This window comes from Herpailurus yagouaroundi, unplaced genomic scaffold (assembly GCF_014898765.1).
Source record: "Herpailurus yagouaroundi ecotype Mexico unplaced genomic scaffold, PumYag 483, whole genome shotgun sequence".
Taxonomy (NCBI): domain Eukaryota; kingdom Metazoa; phylum Chordata; class Mammalia; order Carnivora; family Felidae; genus Herpailurus; species Herpailurus yagouaroundi.
The window spans coordinates 5,570,999-5,592,129 of record NW_024412700.1 but is presented as its reverse complement, the minus strand read 5'-3'; the positions used below and the strand labels follow the sequence as shown (position 1 = coordinate 5,592,129).

At 51.2% G+C, this 21,131-nt stretch overlaps 1 protein-coding gene across 1 annotated transcript in view; it reads left to right on the top strand.

Annotated features, from left to right (window-relative positions):
• PTPRN2 (protein tyrosine phosphatase receptor type N2) overlaps nucleotides 1–21,131 on the top strand; it is a 748,038-nt gene that overhangs the window by 280,883 nt on the left and 446,024 nt on the right. The window contains exon 9 of the mRNA XM_040464596.1: nucleotides 2,199–2,578. Within this exon, the coding sequence (XP_040320530.1) occupies nucleotides 2,199–2,578 (380 nt within the window). The remainder of the gene's footprint in view (nucleotides 1–2,198; nucleotides 2,579–21,131) is intronic.

Below are 21,131 nucleotides of genomic sequence, written 5' to 3'. Positions count from 1 at the left end.
CTTCACAGGCTCTGGACAGTTAGGACTGCACTGTCTAACGTGGCAGCCAGTGGCCACACGGCGGCTATTTAACCCTGAATTTAAGTTCATTAAAATTAAGGAAATAAAAAACATGTTTCCCGACTTGTGCTAGCCACATTCCAGTGTTGCTTCGTAACGAGGGCATCGGATGGTGCCGATACGGAACATTTCCATCATCGCCGGAGGTCCTGTTGGACAGCGCTGGTTGGGAAGGCAGTCTGAAGCAGGGCTCAGTCACAGGTACCCCCACTCACCGAGGGGTTCCTACTTAAGAACCTTTGCTCATTGGCACAAGCCTTAAGGATGCAGAAGATCAGTGTGTGAGCGATGATACACACGCTATGTGGTTCTGTTTTTTTGTAGAGTGGAAAAAAATTTTTGGTTTGTACTTCTCTTTCCAGATTACTTCAGTGGTTTTTGGTTCGATGCTGTTAGCAAGTAGCAGAAGAAAACATCAACAGTCCTCTTAAATGTCCATCAGAAATGGGGGGATATTCTGTGTCAGTTGAGGAGGGAGACGTGGGCCTAAGAACGTGTTTCTTGACTTAGGAAGTGGAGGGAATGTTACAGCGATGGCCGAGTGCGGCCAAAGCCAAGGCTGCTGGGTCTCCCCAGGGCACACACTTGAGTCCACGTTGACTCTGTGAAGACCCCAGGGTCCTTATACCCTACCTTTCCATCCTAAACAAGTTGAATTTTGATTCATTTCTCTGTTACCTGGGGTATGTTTTCAAGCAACTTTTTTCCAAATGGGTATTGAGGTTGTGTTTTCTGAGCTCTTATTTATTAGTATCTTTTGTTTCCTTTTCTCACGGAACACAGTTTAAGCAAAAACATAATTCTCTTTCCTTCAAAAGCCTTGAGGAGAGTGTTCCATCCCTACTTAGTAACTGAAATGCTACGTACAGCCCCCGTTCAGGATCCAGATTCGAGCAAATGTTTTTACCAAGATACTGTTTTCTTTACATATTTCAAAACACAAAAGGAAAAACATCATGTACAGTTTTTAGTTAAGAAGAGAATGGAAAGCATAAAGTAAATTCACTTTTCCTTTTTCCATCCGGTATAATCCAGGGGATGTGATTTCATGCGGAAAAAGGACGTACCTTGCAGAATGAGCAGGGGTCTCTTGCTCTCGTATGCAGGAGGAGGTGCCCTGGGCGTGCACTTCGTGTGCCCCAGCAGCAGGAGTGACCATTCGCTTCCCTTGGAAGCAGGCCGGAGTCTGAGAGGGCGGTGTGGTCCAGTGGTGGCATCCCTGACATCAGTCAGAGCTGCACTCAAATTCTGGATCTGCCAATCAGTGCCTCAGTGATCTTGGGCAAATTATTAACCTCTGTAGGCCTCGGAGTCTATGGATTAGAGGTAAAACTAGGCCTGTGCTCACAGGCTGGGGTGACAATTAAATGAGCGAATGTGCACAGATCGTTGAGCACAGTGTCTGGCATATAATCAGCCCTGTGTGAGTAAGATGATGTTCATCTAGCGAGATGTCAATTAAGTGGTTCTGAGGGCCCTCTTGTCCAGGAAACGGGGGTCAGGACGGGCAAGCCTTTGCATATGACGACCCAGCGTCCCTCAGGGGGTGTGAGGATGCAATCACGTGTCCCTGTGACTGCTTGGTCCTGGTGTCTCCACTTCCCTGTGAAATGGGGACGAGCATGACATCGTGAGGACTCAGGGGGTTCACGCAGACCAGGTGTCTGAGAGAGAGCCTTTGTACATTGTAAGAGCTCAGTAGATGCAAATAGTACTGTCATTGTCAGAGGCCCGCTGTTTCCAGAGGGGTAGGATGGGGTCTCAGAATCCACGTGCGCTCTCTTTAAAACTTTAGATGCCAAACACCTACACTGATTTTATAAAGTCAGATTCTTGAGGAAGGTGTGTGTGTATGTGACAGAGCGAGAAAGACAACCAGAGACAGAGACAGACAGACACAGAGACAGAGACGGAGAGACAGAGAGAGAAAGTGACCAAGACAGAGAAAGTGAACCAGAGACAGAGAGACAGAGACAGATGCACTCACTCACTGTGAGTGATGCTGATGTGCGCGGCCCTCGTCCTGCCCTGGCTGACCGGATGTCTGAGTGCAGCTGTGACAGAACTGCTCCTTCCCCTGCCTGCGGCTACCCGCCCCTCCCCCTAAACTTCATCTCACGGAGCCTCCTTTCTGCCAGGTCAGTCGTTTGAGCCTCGAACTTGGGGACCGCCTGCCAGACCCCGGGTCCCAACTCTCTCCTGCCGTACCCCCTCTTTCGGGGCCCTTCAAAATGGAGGCAAAGAAATCAGAGGCCGCCGAGGCCCCCCCGACTTGGGAGGAGGAGAGCGCCGGGGTGGAGGACGTGAGGAGTCAGACCTACTCCAAGGAGCGGCCGCAGAGGCCGCTTCCCGCAGAGCCCGGCACGGGCGGCTTCGGCGAGTTCCGGCCCTGGGTTCCCCGACCCTCGCAGGAAGACGCCCACCTCACGGCCGGAGCCCAGGGACGCCCCACGGAAGGCCTGCGGCTGGAGGTCAAGCCTTCCCAGGAGGACCACGGCCACATTGTGACCGGAACCGAGTGAGTAGAGGCCCTGGGGTTCCGCCCCCGGCGCTCAATGGGTGGGTGGCGTGGGGGTGCCCTCACCCTGCCCGTCTTCACCCAGAGACACGGGAGGAGGCATTCCTGGTACCTCGGGGGCGGGAGGCCGGCCGGCAGCCGGCCTGTCGGTCACCCAGTGTTCTGACCCAGGGGCCTGAGCTTCGGGGCCGTTCTCCACAAAACAGAGCCCTTCAGCCCGGACCACGGGGCGCGTGGACGCAGCGGCCCCGGGGAGCGGGTGGGACCCGCACCTGTGCTCTCACAGCCTCCTTGCCGGTCGAAACTCCAGAAAAGTAGTCCAGGCCTTGGGGCATGAGTCCTCCTTCAGAGGGGAAGACATGGCCTCAGGGACGGGTGCTCTTCCTTCTCCCCTTTCTGGCCCACACATATCGAGGGGCCCTGTGCCCACAGAGTGTACCTGGCGGGTGACACACGGGCCGCCCCGTTTTCAGGTCATCACACCAATGACCCTGGCTTTTGACGCTGTGCTTTGTGAAACCGTTGTGTCTCCTTCAAGTAACGGAAGTATGTGGCTGGCCACGTGCACACAGGTGTGTGTGCACGTGTGTGCAGATGTGTGTGCAGTCCTGCCCACATATGATTTTGCTGTTGCGTCATAGTGTTCACCGTTCAGGCGTTTCTTCATCATGAATGCAGAAGTTGCCCGCGTTGCAGTGGTCACACGCAGTGTGGGAGGACCGCTCACGGTCCGTGCTGTCGGTCACACGCAGTGTGGGAGGACCGCTCACGGTCCGTGCTGTCGGTCACACGCAGGGTGGGAGGGGCCGCTCACGGTCCGTGCCGTCGGTCACACGCAGGGTGGGAGGGGCCGCTCACAGTCCGTGCCGTCGGTCACACGCAGTGTGGGAGGACCGCTCACGGTCTGTGCCGTTTCTCACTCTGGTCCTGCACGCCTTCTTTCTGTGCCCACACCTCCCAACAAAGTTCACTCCGCCAGCTTGTTTCAGGAGTTGCTATACTGTAGGTAGCAAATTTCATCAGTTAGCAATAGTCTAACACGATTGGGCAGAAGATATTTTATTTTGAGCGCAAACCACAGACCGTGTATCAAAGCCAGCTTGAAACCCAAGACCCTTTTGAGCTGTAGATGGTGCTTTTACTTGTTTTTTAGAGAAGTCCTCAGCAGCTGACTCTTCAAGTTTGCATCAGAGTGTCGACTCGTTTGCTCAAGTACTTTTTTTTGAGACGCGGCCTCCCATTTCTGCCCTCTTTGCCTGGATGGTGAGCTCCATGTGTCCATGTCTGTTGTCAGGCTCCGTGTCCTAGAACGGGAACTCTCAGTGAGCGTGGTCTTTAGAATCGTCTTACAGAGAAGCTCAGATGGGAACTTGAACACGACGCCCTGCTGGAGGCTCAGCTCTGTGCTGTTCCAACAAAGGCAGGGCACCTCCTCGGTTCCTTTGTGAAGCAAACCGTTTGGACAACAGTTACTTATTCTAGACCGTCCAAATCTGTGGAGTTTTCCCTCCCTTGGGAAACATTGATGTGGGGTGTGTGTGTGTGTGTGTGTGTGTGTGTGTGTGTATGTGTTGTCTCTATTCATCTGTATATCTATGTACGTCTGTGTGTGTGATGTATATGTTATGTGCACATGTGGGTGTGCGTGTTGTCCGTATTCATCTGTGTGTATCTGTGTGTCGTGTGTGTGTCATGTGCACATGTGTGTGCGTATGGTCTGTATTCATCTGTGTGTGTGTGTCATGTGTATGTCGTGTGCACATGTGGGCATGCATGTTGTCCGTATTCATCTGTGTGTGTTGTGTGTATGCCCTGTGCACATGTGTGCATGTGTGTGCGTGTTGTCTGTATTCATCTGTGTGTATCTGTGTGTCATGTGTATGTCGTGTGCACATGTGTGTTGTCTGTATTCGTTTGTGTGTATCTGTGTATCATGTGTATGTCGTGTGCACATGTGTGTGCGTGTTGTCTGTATTTGTCGTGTGTATGTCACGTACACATGTATGTGCATGTCGTCTGTATTCATCTGTGTCGTGTGTATGTCGTGCACATGCGTGCACATGTGTGTAGTCGTCTGTGTGTATCTGTGTGTTGTGTGCACACTTGTGTACATGTGTGTTGTCTGTATTCATTTGTGTGTATCTGAGTGTCATGTGTATGTCATGTGCACAGGTGTGTGCGTGCGCGCGCGTGTGTTTGTGTGTGATTACCGTGGGTTCCTGCACGGCTGTGCTGTGACCTTCTTTCTTGCCGGCAGGACCGGGTGGAAGGAGGGCACATTCCCAGCGTGAGATGAAGGTGCTCGCAGGGAAAGTGGCTACTGCTCTCGTGTCTGGGGTCCGGGGTCTCAGCTGCAGCACGAGGGGGCTGGGAAAGGGACTGTCATCCTCGGAAAGACTCTTCTGAGCAGCAGCTTCGTGTCACCATGAACAGCAGAGGGTGGTGCCTTTAGAGCAGGACGACCCTTGCTACCGTTCTCTGCCTCAGGGTGACCCTTGGGGGGAAATGACCGTGGTGTGTGCGAGGCCAGCGTTCCTGCAGAAGAGAGACCTCTCGGGTCAGCGTTTCCTCTTGCTTTCTGACTTTCCAGCGGAAGACGAAGCCACTGTCAGGGCCGGCTTTTTCTTTGCATTCGAAGTTTGTTTTTCTGCAGCGCTTTCCTGGGCCAGACCTTTCGGACTTGAACGTTCACCTGCTGCAAGCATGGGTTAAAGGAAAAATCATTATCGTGGCCCATTTCCCTTCTTCTTTTGCTGCCTCAATTGGATGGAAGATATATGGTGCAGATAAAACAACTTTATATCAATAGTTCTTTCTGTTTGTCACCACGGGCTTATGCTCCCTCCCTTCTGTAGCAAGAGATTGAGATTTCTGCCTCTCTTATCAGATTAATTGGTAATTTGAGATTCTCTAGGGCAAGATTTCACCAGATCTTAATAATAGATGAGCAATTAATAGATGAGCAATTAATTGACAAGAATCTGATGCCATTCTTAGAAGACAAAGACGTCTGGATACCTGATTGTCCCATAAGAAGGAGGAAGAATGTGACCCATGACACGTCTCTCCTGCTCACTGCCATGTCCTCCCATTCAGACGTGCGTACAGGGCTTAGCCTCGCTCTCCTCTGTCTCCTGCATTTTCTGATGGGCACGGTTCCATCTCGTCCTTTGCTGTTTACGTTGTCACGCTCTTTACTCCCTGGGTGGACCATTCGAGACTGGACAAAGGTCAAGATTCCTGTCCTTGTCCCTCAAGGGTGAGTTTCCAAGCGTTCCAAGTTCCCTGCCCTTCAAAGGTGAGTTTCCACGTGTTCCAAGTTTGGAAGAGAGGGCACACAGAAGGTGAACTTGAAGCCAAGAGACCCGTGCTTTACGTCTGGTAAATAAATGCTTAAGAGCACGTGGCTCTGCTGGGGTGCGCGTCTTATAAACGCCCTGCTGTTTGGTGTGTCCCTGCACAAGGACATCTGATGAGACTGGCTTTAGGGAAGCGAGCGCATTGGAGGCTGAGAGGAAGAGGTCGAGTGGCCACCAGGCTGGTAGGGAGACAGGGACGCCATGTAGGGCAGCGCTGCTCCACAGGCGGTGGGCAGCTTGCATGAGGGCCGCCGAGAGCCCAGCACTCCCGCATGGAAGCACCCAGAACACCTGTTCCTGCTTTCCAGCCCCCGCGGGGTGAAGATGGCCCACAGGGCCCAGCTGTCAGGGTGGGAGCCGCACGGGGCAGAGTGCGGACGCTCTGGAGCAGGTCCACGTGCTGGGTGGTGTTAGCCCAGCTGCAGTGAGTGCAGAGAACACGGGTACCCCTGGAAGAGCCATGGAATACTGGAGCTTCGGTCAAGGGAGAAGGGGTGGAGTGCAGAGGCCTTGGTGAGGCTCGGAGAGAGCGGGGCTGGGAATGGCGTCGGACTCCCGTCAGTGTTCTCAAAGAGGCAGGTGGTTGTGGGTTTTCTGCAGTGTTTTCTTCCCACAGAACTCTCTTCCCTTGGACAGGCCCATCAGTGACACTCTGATGGTGTTCTACAGGCTCATGCATCATCCGTGTCACTACCTGCTTCACGGGCAGCCCCAGCTGCGCCACTGACGGGGTCTCAGCCAGACCTCAGGCCCGGTCCTACCCTTTGTCCACTGGCTGGACGTGAGGGTTGTGGGAACCAAAGCCTGGAAGGAAGTTCGGAAGTCAGGCCTCAGTCCCTGTGTGGCAGCCATAGGGGGCCTCCCTTCCTGCCACTCTCTGCACTGAGAATCAGGTTACTCTGTTATTTTTAGAGCCTTCCTGGGAGGACATTGCCTTTCCCGCCACTAACACGCAAGTGTAACAACCCGTGTCCTCGGGACCACATGGTGGGAGAGGAAGGGTCACCAGTAAGCAGTCATCCTCCCTGTCTGCGCAGAGACCCCGGGCTGCCCGCGAAGCCCCTCAGAGCTGAGCCAGGGCCGTGGGGCCCGCGGTGCTTGTGAGGAACGCAGGCATGGACACAGAGAAGGCATGGGGGCTGGTATCATTTCCTGTTTTTTCCTTCCTTGTGGGAGAAAAGAAATCTTAACGGTGTCGTGGACAGATTCCGCGGTGGGGCTGTCTGTGGGTTTTGTTCGTTCTGTTCTAGCTTCAGACCCTGTCTCCGATGGTGTGGTCTAACGTTTTCTTCAGGAGATACAGCTGCCATCCTGTCCAGGGTCTCTCCTGAACGTGACGAGTCCCCGCTATGTCACCACGCATCCCATTGATTCATCTCAGAAGACTGTGTGTGGTGTGACGCGTTCATTTTCATCTGAGAAGAGTTTAGTGGGGGATATAGCCATCGGTGCAAATAGTCACATTTGCTCCTCTGGTAAACAAGGAGACCAGCTTCCAAACCTAAAGTCCCCTACTGTGGAGTTGTTAGTTGTAGGGAATGCCCATGAGAAGGAGGGCAAACGGTGGTCTCTGAGCCCCAGATGGTGGCCCTGCTCTGGCTTGTCTGGTTTTGGTGCCTGGGCCTGTGATGTTCAGTGCATACTTACTGGGCACCTACTATGCGCAGGGGTCTCCGTACAGCAAAGGTCTCCATGTAAGTGATGGGTCGTTCTGAAGTTCAAGTGAGGGAAACACGTGCACGTGAGCAGTGGGAGCCACAGAACTCGGGCATCTGCTCTATTGAGAGAAGGAGCAAACGGCTTCGACTGAGTGGGTCCTCAAGCCTGTGAATCAAAGAATCTCAGAACCCTGGTTTTTCCTATAAACCTCTCATCCTGACTCCTCCTGCCAGCCATGAACTTCCGTCTGCCCAAATTCAGTGGCTCCCGGGTGCCCGCCCTCCCTCTCATTCCCTCTGCCTGGTGCTACAGAAGCAGCCGCCTCCCCAGTCTGGCCCCACCCGAGGCACAGGTCATCTGAGGCCACTCCATTCTTCCCGAAACATTCCCAGCCTTCTCGTCCTCGAGATGCTGCCCTTGCTGTGCCCCCGGGACCACCGCCACGGCCCCCTCCTCTTGCTCTGCACAGCCACCGTCTCCAGTGGCCCATGCCTGAGGTGGCACCAGCACCATCTTCTCCACCACCTCCCGAGGGGTGAGGATCTCCCCGTGTGGCCACCGGGAAACCAGCTGTCACAGTGTCACAGTCGTCACGCTTCTCCTGGGAGGGGCTGCCGGGGTGTGGCGGGGCTTTTGGAGCAGCGGAAACATCAGCTCATCAGCCAGTCCAGGAATCACCAGGAGGGGGCTTTTCGTAAGTTCTAGGAAAACGGGTATAATCGATGTGAAGGTTCCTCCCAGGGCACTTTGAGGATCACGCTGTAACACAGGTCCAAAGTCACAGAGTGGATTCTTTAAATGTACTGGCAGTAAGGCGTTTGCTTCTCAGTGGAAACTCTGTTTAGAAACTCCCCCTGACATCGGTGTCAGAGACACCACCACCCGCTGCCCTCCCTGCAGGAAGGACTCGGACGGCCACACTGCAGGTGCCCAAGCTGCTGTCCTAGGGCCCGCCCACCATGTCCCCAAGGCCTTGGGTGCACAGGCCTGGCTTGTCCCCAGGCACCTCATCCAACAGGCTTTCCTGGCTGTTCAGTTGCATATTTTTCATGAGACAGTGGATGGATTTTTGTCTTGCTCTAAAGCAGAATTTTGAACATACACGAAGATAATGACCCAGGCCCAACCTTGTCCCATCCACACCCCCATTTACTCCCATCTCTCATGCTGCTTTCAAATAGATCCCACTTATATTCTCTGGGAAACATTTTGTTAAATAGCTTTAAAATACAAGGATCCTTCCTTTTAACATACCATACCACCTTAGTAGCATCAGATATCGAGCCCGTGTTAAGCTCTGTTGTTACGTCCATGTCAGAACTTTGTTGGTGTTTTGACTCAGATCCCAATAAGGTTTGCACCTTACACTGGCTGTGTGGTCTCCGATGCTTCTGATTCTGTAGGCTCACTTTCATCTTGCTGTTGAGGTTAGAGTGATGTGTTGGATTTCGATGTCTGTTTATTGACTGGAATTCCAGAACTGGAGGACATTTCAGACTTGTCTAACCTCCAACTGGTGTGGTGGGCAAAGTGAGAAAATACCATGAAAGTGAGAATATGGTGGGCATTAAAAGCAATTTTCGTGCCTCTTTGACCCAATGGCTTCTCAGTTGGCTTGGCCATGTCTAGCCAGTCGGAAGATGCCAGAAGAGATGATGCTATGCCAGGAAGGGGCTCTTTAATGGTCTCAGACCGTGGTGAGGCCCCTTCCCACATCTGATGCTTTCAGTTTTGGCAAATGGTGAGATTGGGTGGCGGGGGGGGGTGGGTGGGCAGCAGGGAGGAAAAGGAAATATTGGAAAAGCCCAGCCCACTCTGATCAAGCCTGGAAGCTGGGCCTTTAGCACTCTGTGTGCTCCACGCTTGTCCTTAGAGTCTGACTCCCACAGGTTGGCTCTGCGGATCAGCCTATGTGCTCGAAATGCAAGAGGGTCACCATAAATCCCTGTCTCCACAACTATGTCTACTCCTGCACCTACACCCACATGTCTACACAGCATCTGCACCATCTGCCTGTATCTCTGTCTGTCTGTATCCATCTACATCAATGTCTATGGGTCAGCATCTATATCATTGATCTGTGCTAATGTCTGTATGATCTGCATCTATCTACACCCGCATCCAAACATGTACATTGTCTAATCACGTAATTGCCCATCTGTGCCCACATCCACATCTACGCCTACACATACACCTATGTCTGCATCTGGTCTACACTTAGACCTCCAGATCCGTGTCACGTTTCAGCTGTATCACCTCTCTCTCTCCGTGTCCATACTTCTGCATCGTCACCTATCCTGTAGTCACATCTGTACATCTCCACCATCTATATTGGTACAGCCTGGTTTGGTATCAGATTTCTAGAATTGTTGGGGAAGCTTTGCTTTTCCTCTTCAGTGATGTTTCCATAGTAGAACCCCCCAGGGACCTTCAGAGCCTCACCACAGCAATTGATCTTTGAAAAGCGTCATCTGCTCTATAAGTTAACTTCGACTTAAATCTAAGTTAAGCAGCTTAAATATCACTCCTACATGAGAGGGAGTAAGAATGAGGGAGAAAATATGAAAAGAGATTTGCTACACTGTCAAAATAGAAGTAAACTGCAAATGGAAATGAAGCCAGAAGGAAAAGGAAGAGTAGAAAACAGTATTTCCAGGGGCGCCTGGGTGGCGCAGTCGGTTAAGCGGCCGGCTTCAGCCAGGTCACGATCTCGCGGTCCGTGAGTTCGAGCCCCGCGTCAGGCTCTGGGCTGATGGCTCGGAGCCTGGAGCCTGTTTCCGATTCTGTGTCTCCCTCTCTCTCTGCCCCTCCCCCGTTCATGCTCTGTCTCTCTCTGTCCCAAAAATAAATAAAAAACGTTGGGAAAAAATTAAAAAAAAAAAAAAAAAAAAAAGAAAACAGTAGTACCCTAATGTCGCTCAGTTGTGGAGTATTAACTTGCTTGGGATGATGACTTAAAAAAAATAATGTCTTACTAGCAGAGCTGGCTACGGGTGACTGAATTCTGCCACACTCTCCCAGGTTTTGGTCATGTAGGCATCCCTTTCAAGCTTTAGGTCAACTTGTATGGCTGTTACTTGCAGCTCTGTAGAGGGCAGGTGGGTGGGAAGGAAATCGTGTTCCAAAGAGAATAGCTTATGCAGAGGGCCTGCATCAGGATGGGTGTGGACATTGGAGGAGCTGAAATAAGGCTGGGGGAAGGTGGGGACAGTAAATGTGGGAGAGGCTGGTGTCCTCAGGGCACGAACAAGGATTTGGGTCCTTGCCCCCAACAGACGTGGGACACCACTGGGGAACACTAAGCAGGCAAGTGTTGTGGTCGGGGTCCCACTCTCCCAGATCCCTCTGCTGCTGAGTGGAGAAGAGGCGATGGGAGGTCGGCACAGTGGGTGGAGGGACCCTGGCTGGCAGTTGTGCCAGCCACTGGGCCATTCCCTCAACTCCGTTCCCTTTCCTTGCTCTCTCTGCACTGTGAGGCTGACTTGCAAAATGTCATCTGTGCTGCGAACTGGCCTGGACAGTTCGCTACGATCCCCACTGTTCTACCAGTGGGGCTCTGGCAAGGTTCCAGCGGGCTGTACTGCTCTTCCCGCTGTACCCACTTTGTTGAGTTCTTATCATGAATGGGTGCTGAATTCTGTCATGTGCTTTTCTTACCTCTGTTGAGATAATCATGACTTTTTATCCTTCATCTTGTTAATGTGGCGTACCGTGTTGATTGATTTGCAGATGTAGACCTATCCTTGTGTCCTTGGAATAAGCCCTACTTGGTCATGGTGTGTGATCCTTTTGATTTATTGTTGAATTTGTTTTGCTAAAATCTATGCTAAACATAAATTTTGCACGTATGTTTCATCAGGAATATTGTCCTATAACTTTCTTTTCTTGTGGGCTTTTCTTGTCTGGCATTGACATCAGGATAATGCTGGCCTTGTAAAATGAGCTTGGAAGTGTTCCCTCCTCTTCTGTTTTTTGGAAGAGTTTGAGGAAGATTGGTATTGATTCTTCTTTGTGTGTTTGGTACCGTTCACCTATGGGGCCATCTGGTTTGGGGAGGTGGTTGTTTACTGATTCAATCTCCTTACTTGTTATTGGTGTCTTCAGATTTTTTTATTTCTTCATGATTCAAGTGTGGTCAGTTGAGTGTTTTCAGGAATTCATCATTTCTTCTTGGTAGTCCAGTTTGTTGGCATATAATTGTTCACAGTTGTTTCTTATGACCAGTTGTAATGTCTCCCCCTTTCATTTCTGATTTTATTTATTTGAGTTCTTTTTTTTTTTCTTGGTAAGTCTAGCTAAGGTTTGTCTAGTTTATTTATCTTTTAAAAAAATCAGCTCTTAGTTTCATTTATCTTTTCTATTGTCTTTTCAGTCTGTATTTTGTATACTTCTGCTCTGATCTTTATCACTTCCTTCCTTCTGATAACTTTGGCCTTCATTGATGCTTCTTTTTCTAGTTCCTTGAGTTGTGAAGTTAGATTATTTGCAATCTTTCTTTTTTCTTAATGACGGTATTTGTCACTGTAAACTTTGTTCTTAGAACTGTGGTTTCTGTATCCCACACATTTTGGTATCACATTTCCATTTCATTTGTCTCAAGGTATTTTTTATTTCATCTTTGACCCATTGGCTGTTCAGGAGCATATCACTGAATCTCCATATACTTGTGAATTTTCCAGCTTTCTTCTTTTTTTTTTTTTTTTAAGTTTTATTTGTTTAAATAATCTTTACATCCAATACGGGCTTGAACTCATGACCCTGAGATCAAGAGTTGTATCCTCTACTGACTGAGTCAGCCAGGTGCCCCATCCAGTTTTATTCTTATAATTGATTTCTTGTTTCATACCATTGTGATTGTAAAAGATGCTTGATATGATTTGTCTTACTAAATTTATTAAGACTTGTGTGTGGCCTGTCATATATTTGTCCTGGAGATTGTTCCACGTGTGCTCAAGAAGAATGTGTCTTCTGCTGATGTTGGGTGGAATGCTCTTTATGTATCTGTTAGGTCCTTGTGGTCCCTGCTATGATTACTTTGCTATTTTTCCCTTCAGGTATGTTAATATTTGCTTTACGTATTTAGGGGCTCCTGTGTTGGATACATAAATACTGACAAATGTCGTATCCTCTTGATGATTTGACCCCTTTATTATTAAATAATACTCTTTTTTGTGTTTTGTTACAATTTCTGGCTTAAAGTCTGTTTTGTCTAACATAAGCTTATCCACCCTTGCTTTCCTCTGGTTTCCCTTTTCACGGAGTATCTTTCTTTATGCCTTTACTTTAAATCTGTCAGTGCCCATAAAGTGGAAGTGAGTCTCTTGTAGGCCACATATAGTTGGGTATTGTTTTTTTTCTTTTTTTCCTATCCATTCAGCCACACTATGTCTTTTGATCAGAGATTTTAATCCATTTACATTTAAAGTAATTACTGATAAGTATGGACTTCATATTGCCATTTAGTAAATTGTTTTCTAATTGTTTGTGGATTCCTTTGTTCCTTTCTCTTTCTTCCTTTATGATCTGATGATTTTCTGTAGTGGTATGCTTTGATTTCTTTCTCTTTCTCTTTTGTGTGTGTATTATAGGCTTTTTGCTTTGTGGTTACTGTTAGGCTTACATAAAATATCTTACACTTATAACAGTCTATTTCAAGCTGATAACAACTTTGAATGCATACAAAGCTCTACATTTTTGTACTACCTTCCTCATTTTATTTTTTTGATGTCAATATTCTTTTTATATAACTAACTCTAAGACATTGTGTACTTAGATTTGTATTAAGCTGTTGGCAATTTTTTCCCCAAGAATTTAGAGGATCATACTTATGGTGAGAGGTACAGTCTCATCTTGATGTTAAAAACAACAAGTCATTTGAATACAACAGTTTTTTACCAGTTGATTTTTTTTTTTTTTTTATCAGTGAACAGTGAAGAGTTGGTGGTTGTCAACAACTTTACCAGTAAGAGTGGTTCAGGATTATTGGCACCTCCTGATGAATCTGCACATGGTTTAGAAGGTTGTGGGCTCAGCAATCAGAACAATTCAGTTTGGTTGCACAAATTACCGTGAGCTCATTCACTCATTCTTCAAACAACATTGGGCTTTATTTTTCTGCACGGAAGAAAGGCGATACTGAATCAGAGTTGGGGTTTTTGAGTCGTGGCAGCTCCTCTCTCATTTCCCCTCATCAGAAATGTCTTTTCTCTGCAGTGGGGAGAATTCCTATGCGTTAGCCAAAGTCTAACTAGCTTATAAGATTATTCAAATAGAACAGACATCAGTGTTAAGATAGCTAGAATAATTGGGGAATCCTATGGAAACCTCATTTTACCCATTGGTTTCAAATATCATCTCACCAAAAAAGTTCCTATCAAAATCGACCGATACCATGTTGCAATCCATCCATCATTTGTTTCCCTACCTTTGGTACATTTTCAAGTTAATGGGAAAATGTCCGAAATCAGGAAGTGAAGCAGCAGAGCTGCAAACAGTCACTCTTGAGCATAGAGTCCTAGACGTCTGGTTAGCGGGGCCACCTGGGCCCAGAAGGAAGATACAGTAACACTGTCACCAAGATAAGACATAGAGAAATTAGGGGTACAGCCGCTCTTCACAGGTAAGGATGCAGGCGTTACCTGGACGTCCCCCACAGTCTGCCACACTCACTGACGAGTAACATGTAGGTTTGGGGATTTACTGGTGACACGACCCTGGGCATGAGCTTAACTTTTCTAGTCCCAGTTTTTACTCCTTTATTTTTATCTTTATTTATTTATTTTTTTTATTTTGAGAGAGAAAGAGACAGTGTGAGCTGGGAAGGGGACAGAGAGAGAGAGAGGAGAGAGAGAAAATCCTAAGCAGGCTCTGTGCTGTCAGTGCAGAGCCAGGACTCGGGACTCCAACTCACGGACCATGAGATCATGACCTGAGCCAAAACCAAGAATTGGATGCCTAACTTCTGAGCCACCCAGGCTCTCCTCCACTCCTTTAAAATGAGGCTCACAACAGTACCTTCCCCCCGGGTCTGATGTGAGCACTAAGTAAGGCTGCTGTGTGGAGTCCCAACACTGTGGCGAGCATAAGGAACGCCTTCAAGGGCTTCCGCTGCTCCTAACATTTCCGACCTGTCAGTTATTTTCACTGTTTTTTTTCAGGGTGGCTCTCCACAATTCCCTTCCCATCGAACACATTCAGGGTTTCTATCTTTTCACCTGTCCCTTCGTTCCCTTGGTGATTTCAGGGCACGGCAGAAGTCCACAGTGCTACGTGTGGCATCGTGAGGCCATCATGGAAAATGGGGATACTCTCATTTCTCTTACAGGCTTCCCAACACGTGAATGGACTGAATGCTACAGATTTCCCCTATTTTACCTATTTAGTAGGTCCTCGGGAGCATCTGCCTTCAAAATGACTCCACGGTAGTATTAACATGCCACCGTGCTTCCGAATAGAAAAGCGGTAGAGGAGATACTGGTTAGCTTTTGAAAACCCTCTCTGCCACTCGAGGTCAAGGCAGGCGGTGAGGACCCGAGCCGCGGGCAAGGCTTGTGCCTCTCGCTCGCGACAGCATCAGGTGTCCAGGTAATCAGGGTGACGGCTGTCACAGACACACAGATGAAATTGCATGTGCCATATCCGTCCATTGACTTTTGAGATTGACTCCAACTGCTTTCTGAGGAAGTTCAGACCATGAGATGACAGGTGATGGCCACGTATTTTAAAAACAAACTGGAAATGGGGCGCCTGGGTGGCGCAGTCGGTTAAGCGTCCCGACTTCAGCCAGGTCACGATCTCGCGGTCCGGGAGTTCGAGCCCCGCGTCGGGCTCTGGGCTGATGGCTCGGAGCCTGGAGCCTGTTTCCGATTCTGTGTCTCCCTCTCTCTCTGCCCCTCGCCCATTCATGCTCTGTCTCTCTCTGTCCCAAAAATAAAGAAACGTTGAAAAAAAAAATTAAAAAAAATAAAAAATAAAAAAAAATAAAAAAAAACTGGAAATAACTGCATGCTCATTTTGAGCACAATCGGCACCACCTTATTGGTCTCACTATTGACTGGACCCTCTATTGTCATAGTCCCCTGGTGAGGTGGGAGGGGCTGTGGCGCTCATCACGCAGTCTGTGTAAGTGGAGGTCTCACTCATGGAGGCAGGCGGGTTCAGAAACATATTCTGGGCTGGCGAATTTCATCATTATCTTCGAGGCTGGTTTCAGTAATCTCGTTATGGAGAAAAGTGTTGATTTTCCGCATTGAGGGGTGAAGAATGTAGGGTCAGGAGATGGTCATGAGGCTAAAGTGAGTCTGGGACTCACAGTAGAGCCTCTGGGCTCCCCATCGTATCATGTCACCCTTTGCTCTAAAGAGACCGGAGCACAGAGTTCATGGGATCTGGTAGCACACTTGGTCGGGAAGCCGGTTTATGTTCAACACGGAGCAGTGGGCCTCGGAGGTACAAAAAAGGAGAAGATGCGGTTTGTGCCTCACGGAGTCTGCAGTCTGTGCAGGGGGGTCGGATTAAACCATGTGAAGTAATTAAGAGACCTTCCATAATAAGTGGTGAGCTGGGTGCCTCTGAATCAAAGCAGAGCGGGTTTTAGGGAAAGAGGGGCCTCGTGGGCCCATCAGTTAGAATAGGAAGGGCCTTGTTCGTGGCCAGGATCGGGGGAGGAAGCACAGCGTGGCTTGTGGGTGTGGGGCTGCGAGGCACTGAGGGAGAGGTGGCTGGGCCGACTGGGGCTGAGGGTCATGGGAGGAAGGGGAGTCACCGGGCAGGCAGGTGGCCCAGGTCGTGTCGATCCAGGAGCGTGTGTCATCACCACAACCCTCACTGGTTTTAGGGCCAGCACTCCTCCTGGTGAGTAAGTCATCATGTGTGTATGTATAGGCCTACTCCATTGTCTTGTGCACAGGCCCCCATGCAGGTCCCTCTCGATGTACCTACAGGTGTGTGCACACCTGGGGAGTCCATTGTGTGTATGTGCAGCCCGGGGGAGTCCTTACTGTCTCATCAGACACCTCCTCTTCCTGAGGAGCCCAGTGTGTGTGTGCGCGCACACATGCACACGCAGGTGTGTGTGCATGTGCAAGTGTATGTAGGTGTGTATGCAGGTATGTGTGCAGGTGTGTATGTGCAAGTGTGTAGGTGTGTGCACACGCAGGTGTGTGTGCAAGTGTGTCATGCAGGTGTGGGTGGGTGCGTGAGCAGGTGTGTATGTGCAAGTATGTAGGTGTGTGTAGGTGTGTATGCAGGTGTATGTGTGCAGACATGTACATGCAGGTATGTGTTTACAGGTATGTATGCGCAGGTGTGTGCGTGCAGGTGTGTGTGTAGGCATGTATGTAGAGGTGTGCGTAGGTTTGTACATGCAGGTGTGTGTGCGCATAGGTGTGTGTGTGCAAGTGTGTGTAGGTGTGTGTGCATGCAGGTGTGTGTGTGCAGGGGTGTGCATTCAGTGGTGTGTGTAAGTGTGTATGTGTAGGTGTGTGAACACGTGTGTGTGTGTGCAGGTGTGTGCATGCAACCCAGGGGAGTCCTTACTGTCTCATCAGACACCTCTTCCTGAGGAGTCCTGTGTGTGTGTGTGTGTGTGTGTGTGTGTGTGCATGCACGCGCACATGCAGGTGTGTAAGTACAGATGTGTATGTGCAGGTATGTGTGCAAGTGTGTATGCACAGGTGTGTGTGTGCAGGTGTGCACGTTCAGGTGTGTGCATGCACAGGTATGTTGTATGCAGGTGTGTGTAGGTGTGTATGCAGGTGTGTGTGCAGGTGTGTATGTGCATAGGTGTGTTTGTGTGCAGGTGTACGTGCACAGGTGTGTGTGTGTGCATGTGTGTGTGTGCAGACATGTACACGCAGGTATGTCTTTACAGGTGTGTACGTGCAGGTGTGTGCATGCAGGTGTGTGTGCAGGCGTGTATGTAGAGGTGTGTGCAGGTTTGTACACACAAGTGTGTGTGCGCACAGGCGTGTGTGCAAGTGTGTAGGTGTGTGTGCATGCAGGTGTGTGAGTGCAGGAGTGCGCATTCAGTGGTGTGTGTGTGCAAGTGTGTATGTGTAGGTGTGTGAACACGTGTGTGTGTGTGTGTGCAGGTGTGTACGTGCAGCCCAGGGGAGTCCTTACTGTCTCATCAGACACCTCTTCCTGAGGAGTCCTGTGTGTGTGTGTGTGTGTGTGTGTGCGCGCGCGCGCGCACGTGTGCAGGTGTGTATGCACAGACGTGTATGTGCAGGTATGTGTGCAAGTGTGTATGCACAGGTATGTGTGCAGGTGTGCAGGTGTGTTGTGTGCAGATGTGTGTAGGTGTGTATGCAGGTGCGTGTGCAGGTGTGTATGTGTGCATAAGTGTGTTTGTGTGCAGGTGTGCATGCGCAGGTGTGTGTGTGTGCAGGTGTGTGTGTGTGTGCATGCAGCCTGGGGGAATTCTTACTGTCTCATCAGACACTTCCTCTCCCTGTGTGTGTGTGTGTGTGTGTATGTGCATGAGTGTGTGCACACGCAGGGGTGTGCATGCAGGCGAGTATGTGCAGGTGCGTGCGTGCAGGTGTGTGTGTGCAGCCCAGGGGAGTCCTTACTGTCTCATCAGATTTCTCCTCTCACGGGCCACGTGGAGCTACTTCCCTTGCCCATCGTCACCACAGGGCCAGGACTCCAGCTTGGATTCTCTTCTCAGAGCACAGGGCCGGGTGGGGGGTAGGCCATCAGGGAAACCAGCTTTCGCGGCCCCGCGGTAGCCGGGAGGCTCCCGCACACCCACCGCTGACAGCATCCTCAGCGGTGTACAGGCACGTTCGCAGGCAAAGCATGTTCTGAGAGGTCACAGGAAGAAAGATGGTCCTGACCGTGCGGCCCGGGCTGCCAGCCCCACGTGGGGGACGAAGGAGCGGGACAGTGAGCTGGGTGGGGCCCCGGGGGCACCGTCATCGCATGCAGCATCAGCCTGAGCTTTGTTTTCCTACCTCAGTACCTAGTGACGTCATCTCACTGCCGGTTTCCAACTGTCATTCAACTCAGCCTTGTGCCTGCTGCTGCCCCTTGAAATGAAGCACCTCATTGGCCGTTTATGTGTGTTCCTGTCATCCGTTCAGACTCTCCGGGATCCAAGGGTGCGGGGCCAAGGCCCTGTGGTTCTGACTGTGGTTCTGACCGTTCCTCCAAGCACGCCTGTGTTCCACTTGCTGGATGCACAGGGAGCCAGATGTGGGAAGGGATCTCGCTTTGCGGAGAAGGGATCTCGTTTGTGGAAACCTCAATGCCTTCACCTCTGTCCTGAGGATCTGTGGGGGGCGTTCAGGGGTAGGGGTGAGAAGTGCGGGGAGTAGAGCGTGGCCAGCCAGCAGCAGCCAGAGTGCGCACGTGTCCCTGGGGTCACCACCCACGTGCATTTCCAGGGTCTCAGCCCAGTGCCCTGGGGCATGTTCTGGCAGCCAAGGCTTCTGCAGGTGTTTCCGAGCCGGGAGCGCCTGTGCATAAGGGGAAGCCCCTTCTAGCTGCTTCTTTCAGGAGTGTTCTGATTGCCTGTCCCCAGGTGGACCCTGTTCTCTCCTCTCTCTGCGAGAAAAAGCAACCCAGCAGCTCTGGGCTTCCTCTCTGGGGATGTCGTGTCTGCTGGATTACATTTGCACGTTCTGTTCCACCTTCTGGAATTCCAGTGTTACGACTCTGGGTTTTTTCACAACTAGGAGACTTCTTATGGTCCCACTGTTGACTCTGATGCCTTTGTGGGTGACCCGTGCAGGCAGTTACCGTCTATGCATGTGGATGACACCGAGCATGGCCTCATTCATCTCTGTTGTGTGACACTGAGAGGAACAGCACCCCAAATGGAACAGCTGAGGCCGTGTTGTCTGAGGCGGTCACCAGAGCAGCGTTTGTCGGGACTTGTCTCGACACTGCCTTTCGGACACTGGTTCCCCGGTGCCCTTTGCAAGCTGGGGGGTGTTGGAGGATCCGGCAGAGCCTGGGCACAGAATGTGTCCCCTCTTGGAGCGGGCAGGAAAGGAAGATAGGAGGTCCTCCTGTTTCAAGGACAGTCGATTATCTGTTTTGTAAAATGACACAGAAAACCACCCTGAGAAGCCACTGACCAAGAACAGGTCACGGCTCTCCCTGGAGAGACGGGTGAAGACAGGTGTGCTTGTGTGGGTCCAGGGAGGAGCTCAGATAAGTTCCCACACGGAGCCACCCCAGAAGTGTGTCTGTGAGGCTGGGATTAGGCTGTTAGTAATCTGGGGCCTCAGGCTGGAAAGTCATGCGAGTTTTAAGGGGCTTGATTCACACAGTAGCTTCTGCCTGCTGGGTGGGCCTCCTTTACCGACGTACATGTTAACGGTGTTAAATGCAGACTTTCTGACACTTTCCTGTGTATTCGCTTATTTGTGCCATTAATACATCCGTCACACCTGCTGTGTCCGCATGTGGGTGTCCTGGTGCAGGGACCGAGTCCCCCCTCAATGAGACCCTGGGACCCACAGAGGAGCCTGCATCTCAGTCCGGCTCTTGGTGCCGGAGAGGCGAGAGGAGCTAAGGTGTGAAGGCCTTGCCTGGCCGCACTCATTGGCCCGCCCTGAGAGGTCAGCGGGAGCCACCCTGGGAGCCGCCAGGCTGGCAGTGGGGGCAGCGGGGGCAGGCCATGAGCTCAGTGGTCAGGAGGGCTTGTGGGGGCCAGCCCCAGGAGGCAGAGCACGAGTGGTCGGTGATGCGAGAGACCTGGTCCTGGGCGGAGCCTGGCCTGGAGACGTGGCTTCCGTGCTCAGGGTGGCCTCATCAAGGCTGGTCTCTCCCTCTTGTGGATACTCGTTGGCTGCGCGCCCTGTGCTGGGTCCGGGAGGGCCGGGTCGGGGAGGAGCGGCCTGGCCCCGGGAAGAGCAGCTGGGGAGGAGCGGCCTGGCCCCAGGAGGAGCGGCTAGGGAGGAGCGGCTGGCTGGGGGCCCTGAGGAGCAGAGGCAGTGGAGCTGTGCCTCCAGGCCCCGCTCGCGTTGCTGGCGCACACGGCACGGGACAGGGCTTTGTGCGGCTGAGGTCCTTTCTCCAGGGCCTGACCTCTAATGAACACGCCTTCCTGGCATCGCTGCCCCCTGTTCTTGTGACCAGGAGCCCTTTCTCGAGTCTGCACACACCCCCGTGGCCTTTCCCCAGGGTGGTGTAAAGTCCCAGCAGACTGTCGAGATACAGACCCTCCCGGGGCTCTGGGCTCCAGCCCGCAGCTCCGGGTGGACAGGCAGGGAGTGATGATGAAGACACAGAGGTTCCAGGTGGACTCCTTCCCCAGTTGGCATCCTACCTCTGGTGGGCCTGTGACATGGGGTCTGATGTCCGGGGGGATTTCTAAGTGGGGTGGGGTCACGAGGTGGAAGGGTGCACACACCGATTGGAAAATGTACCCTTATTTTAAAGCACAGCGCGAACAGCCCCTGTGCCCTCGGGGACTTGGAGGACTTGTCTGTCCTTCACAGAAGGGCCCCCGGCCCTGGGGACCGCTCGCCCGCTCGAGAAGCGGGATGGAGGGACCGAACAGCACCCTGGGAGTTCACAAG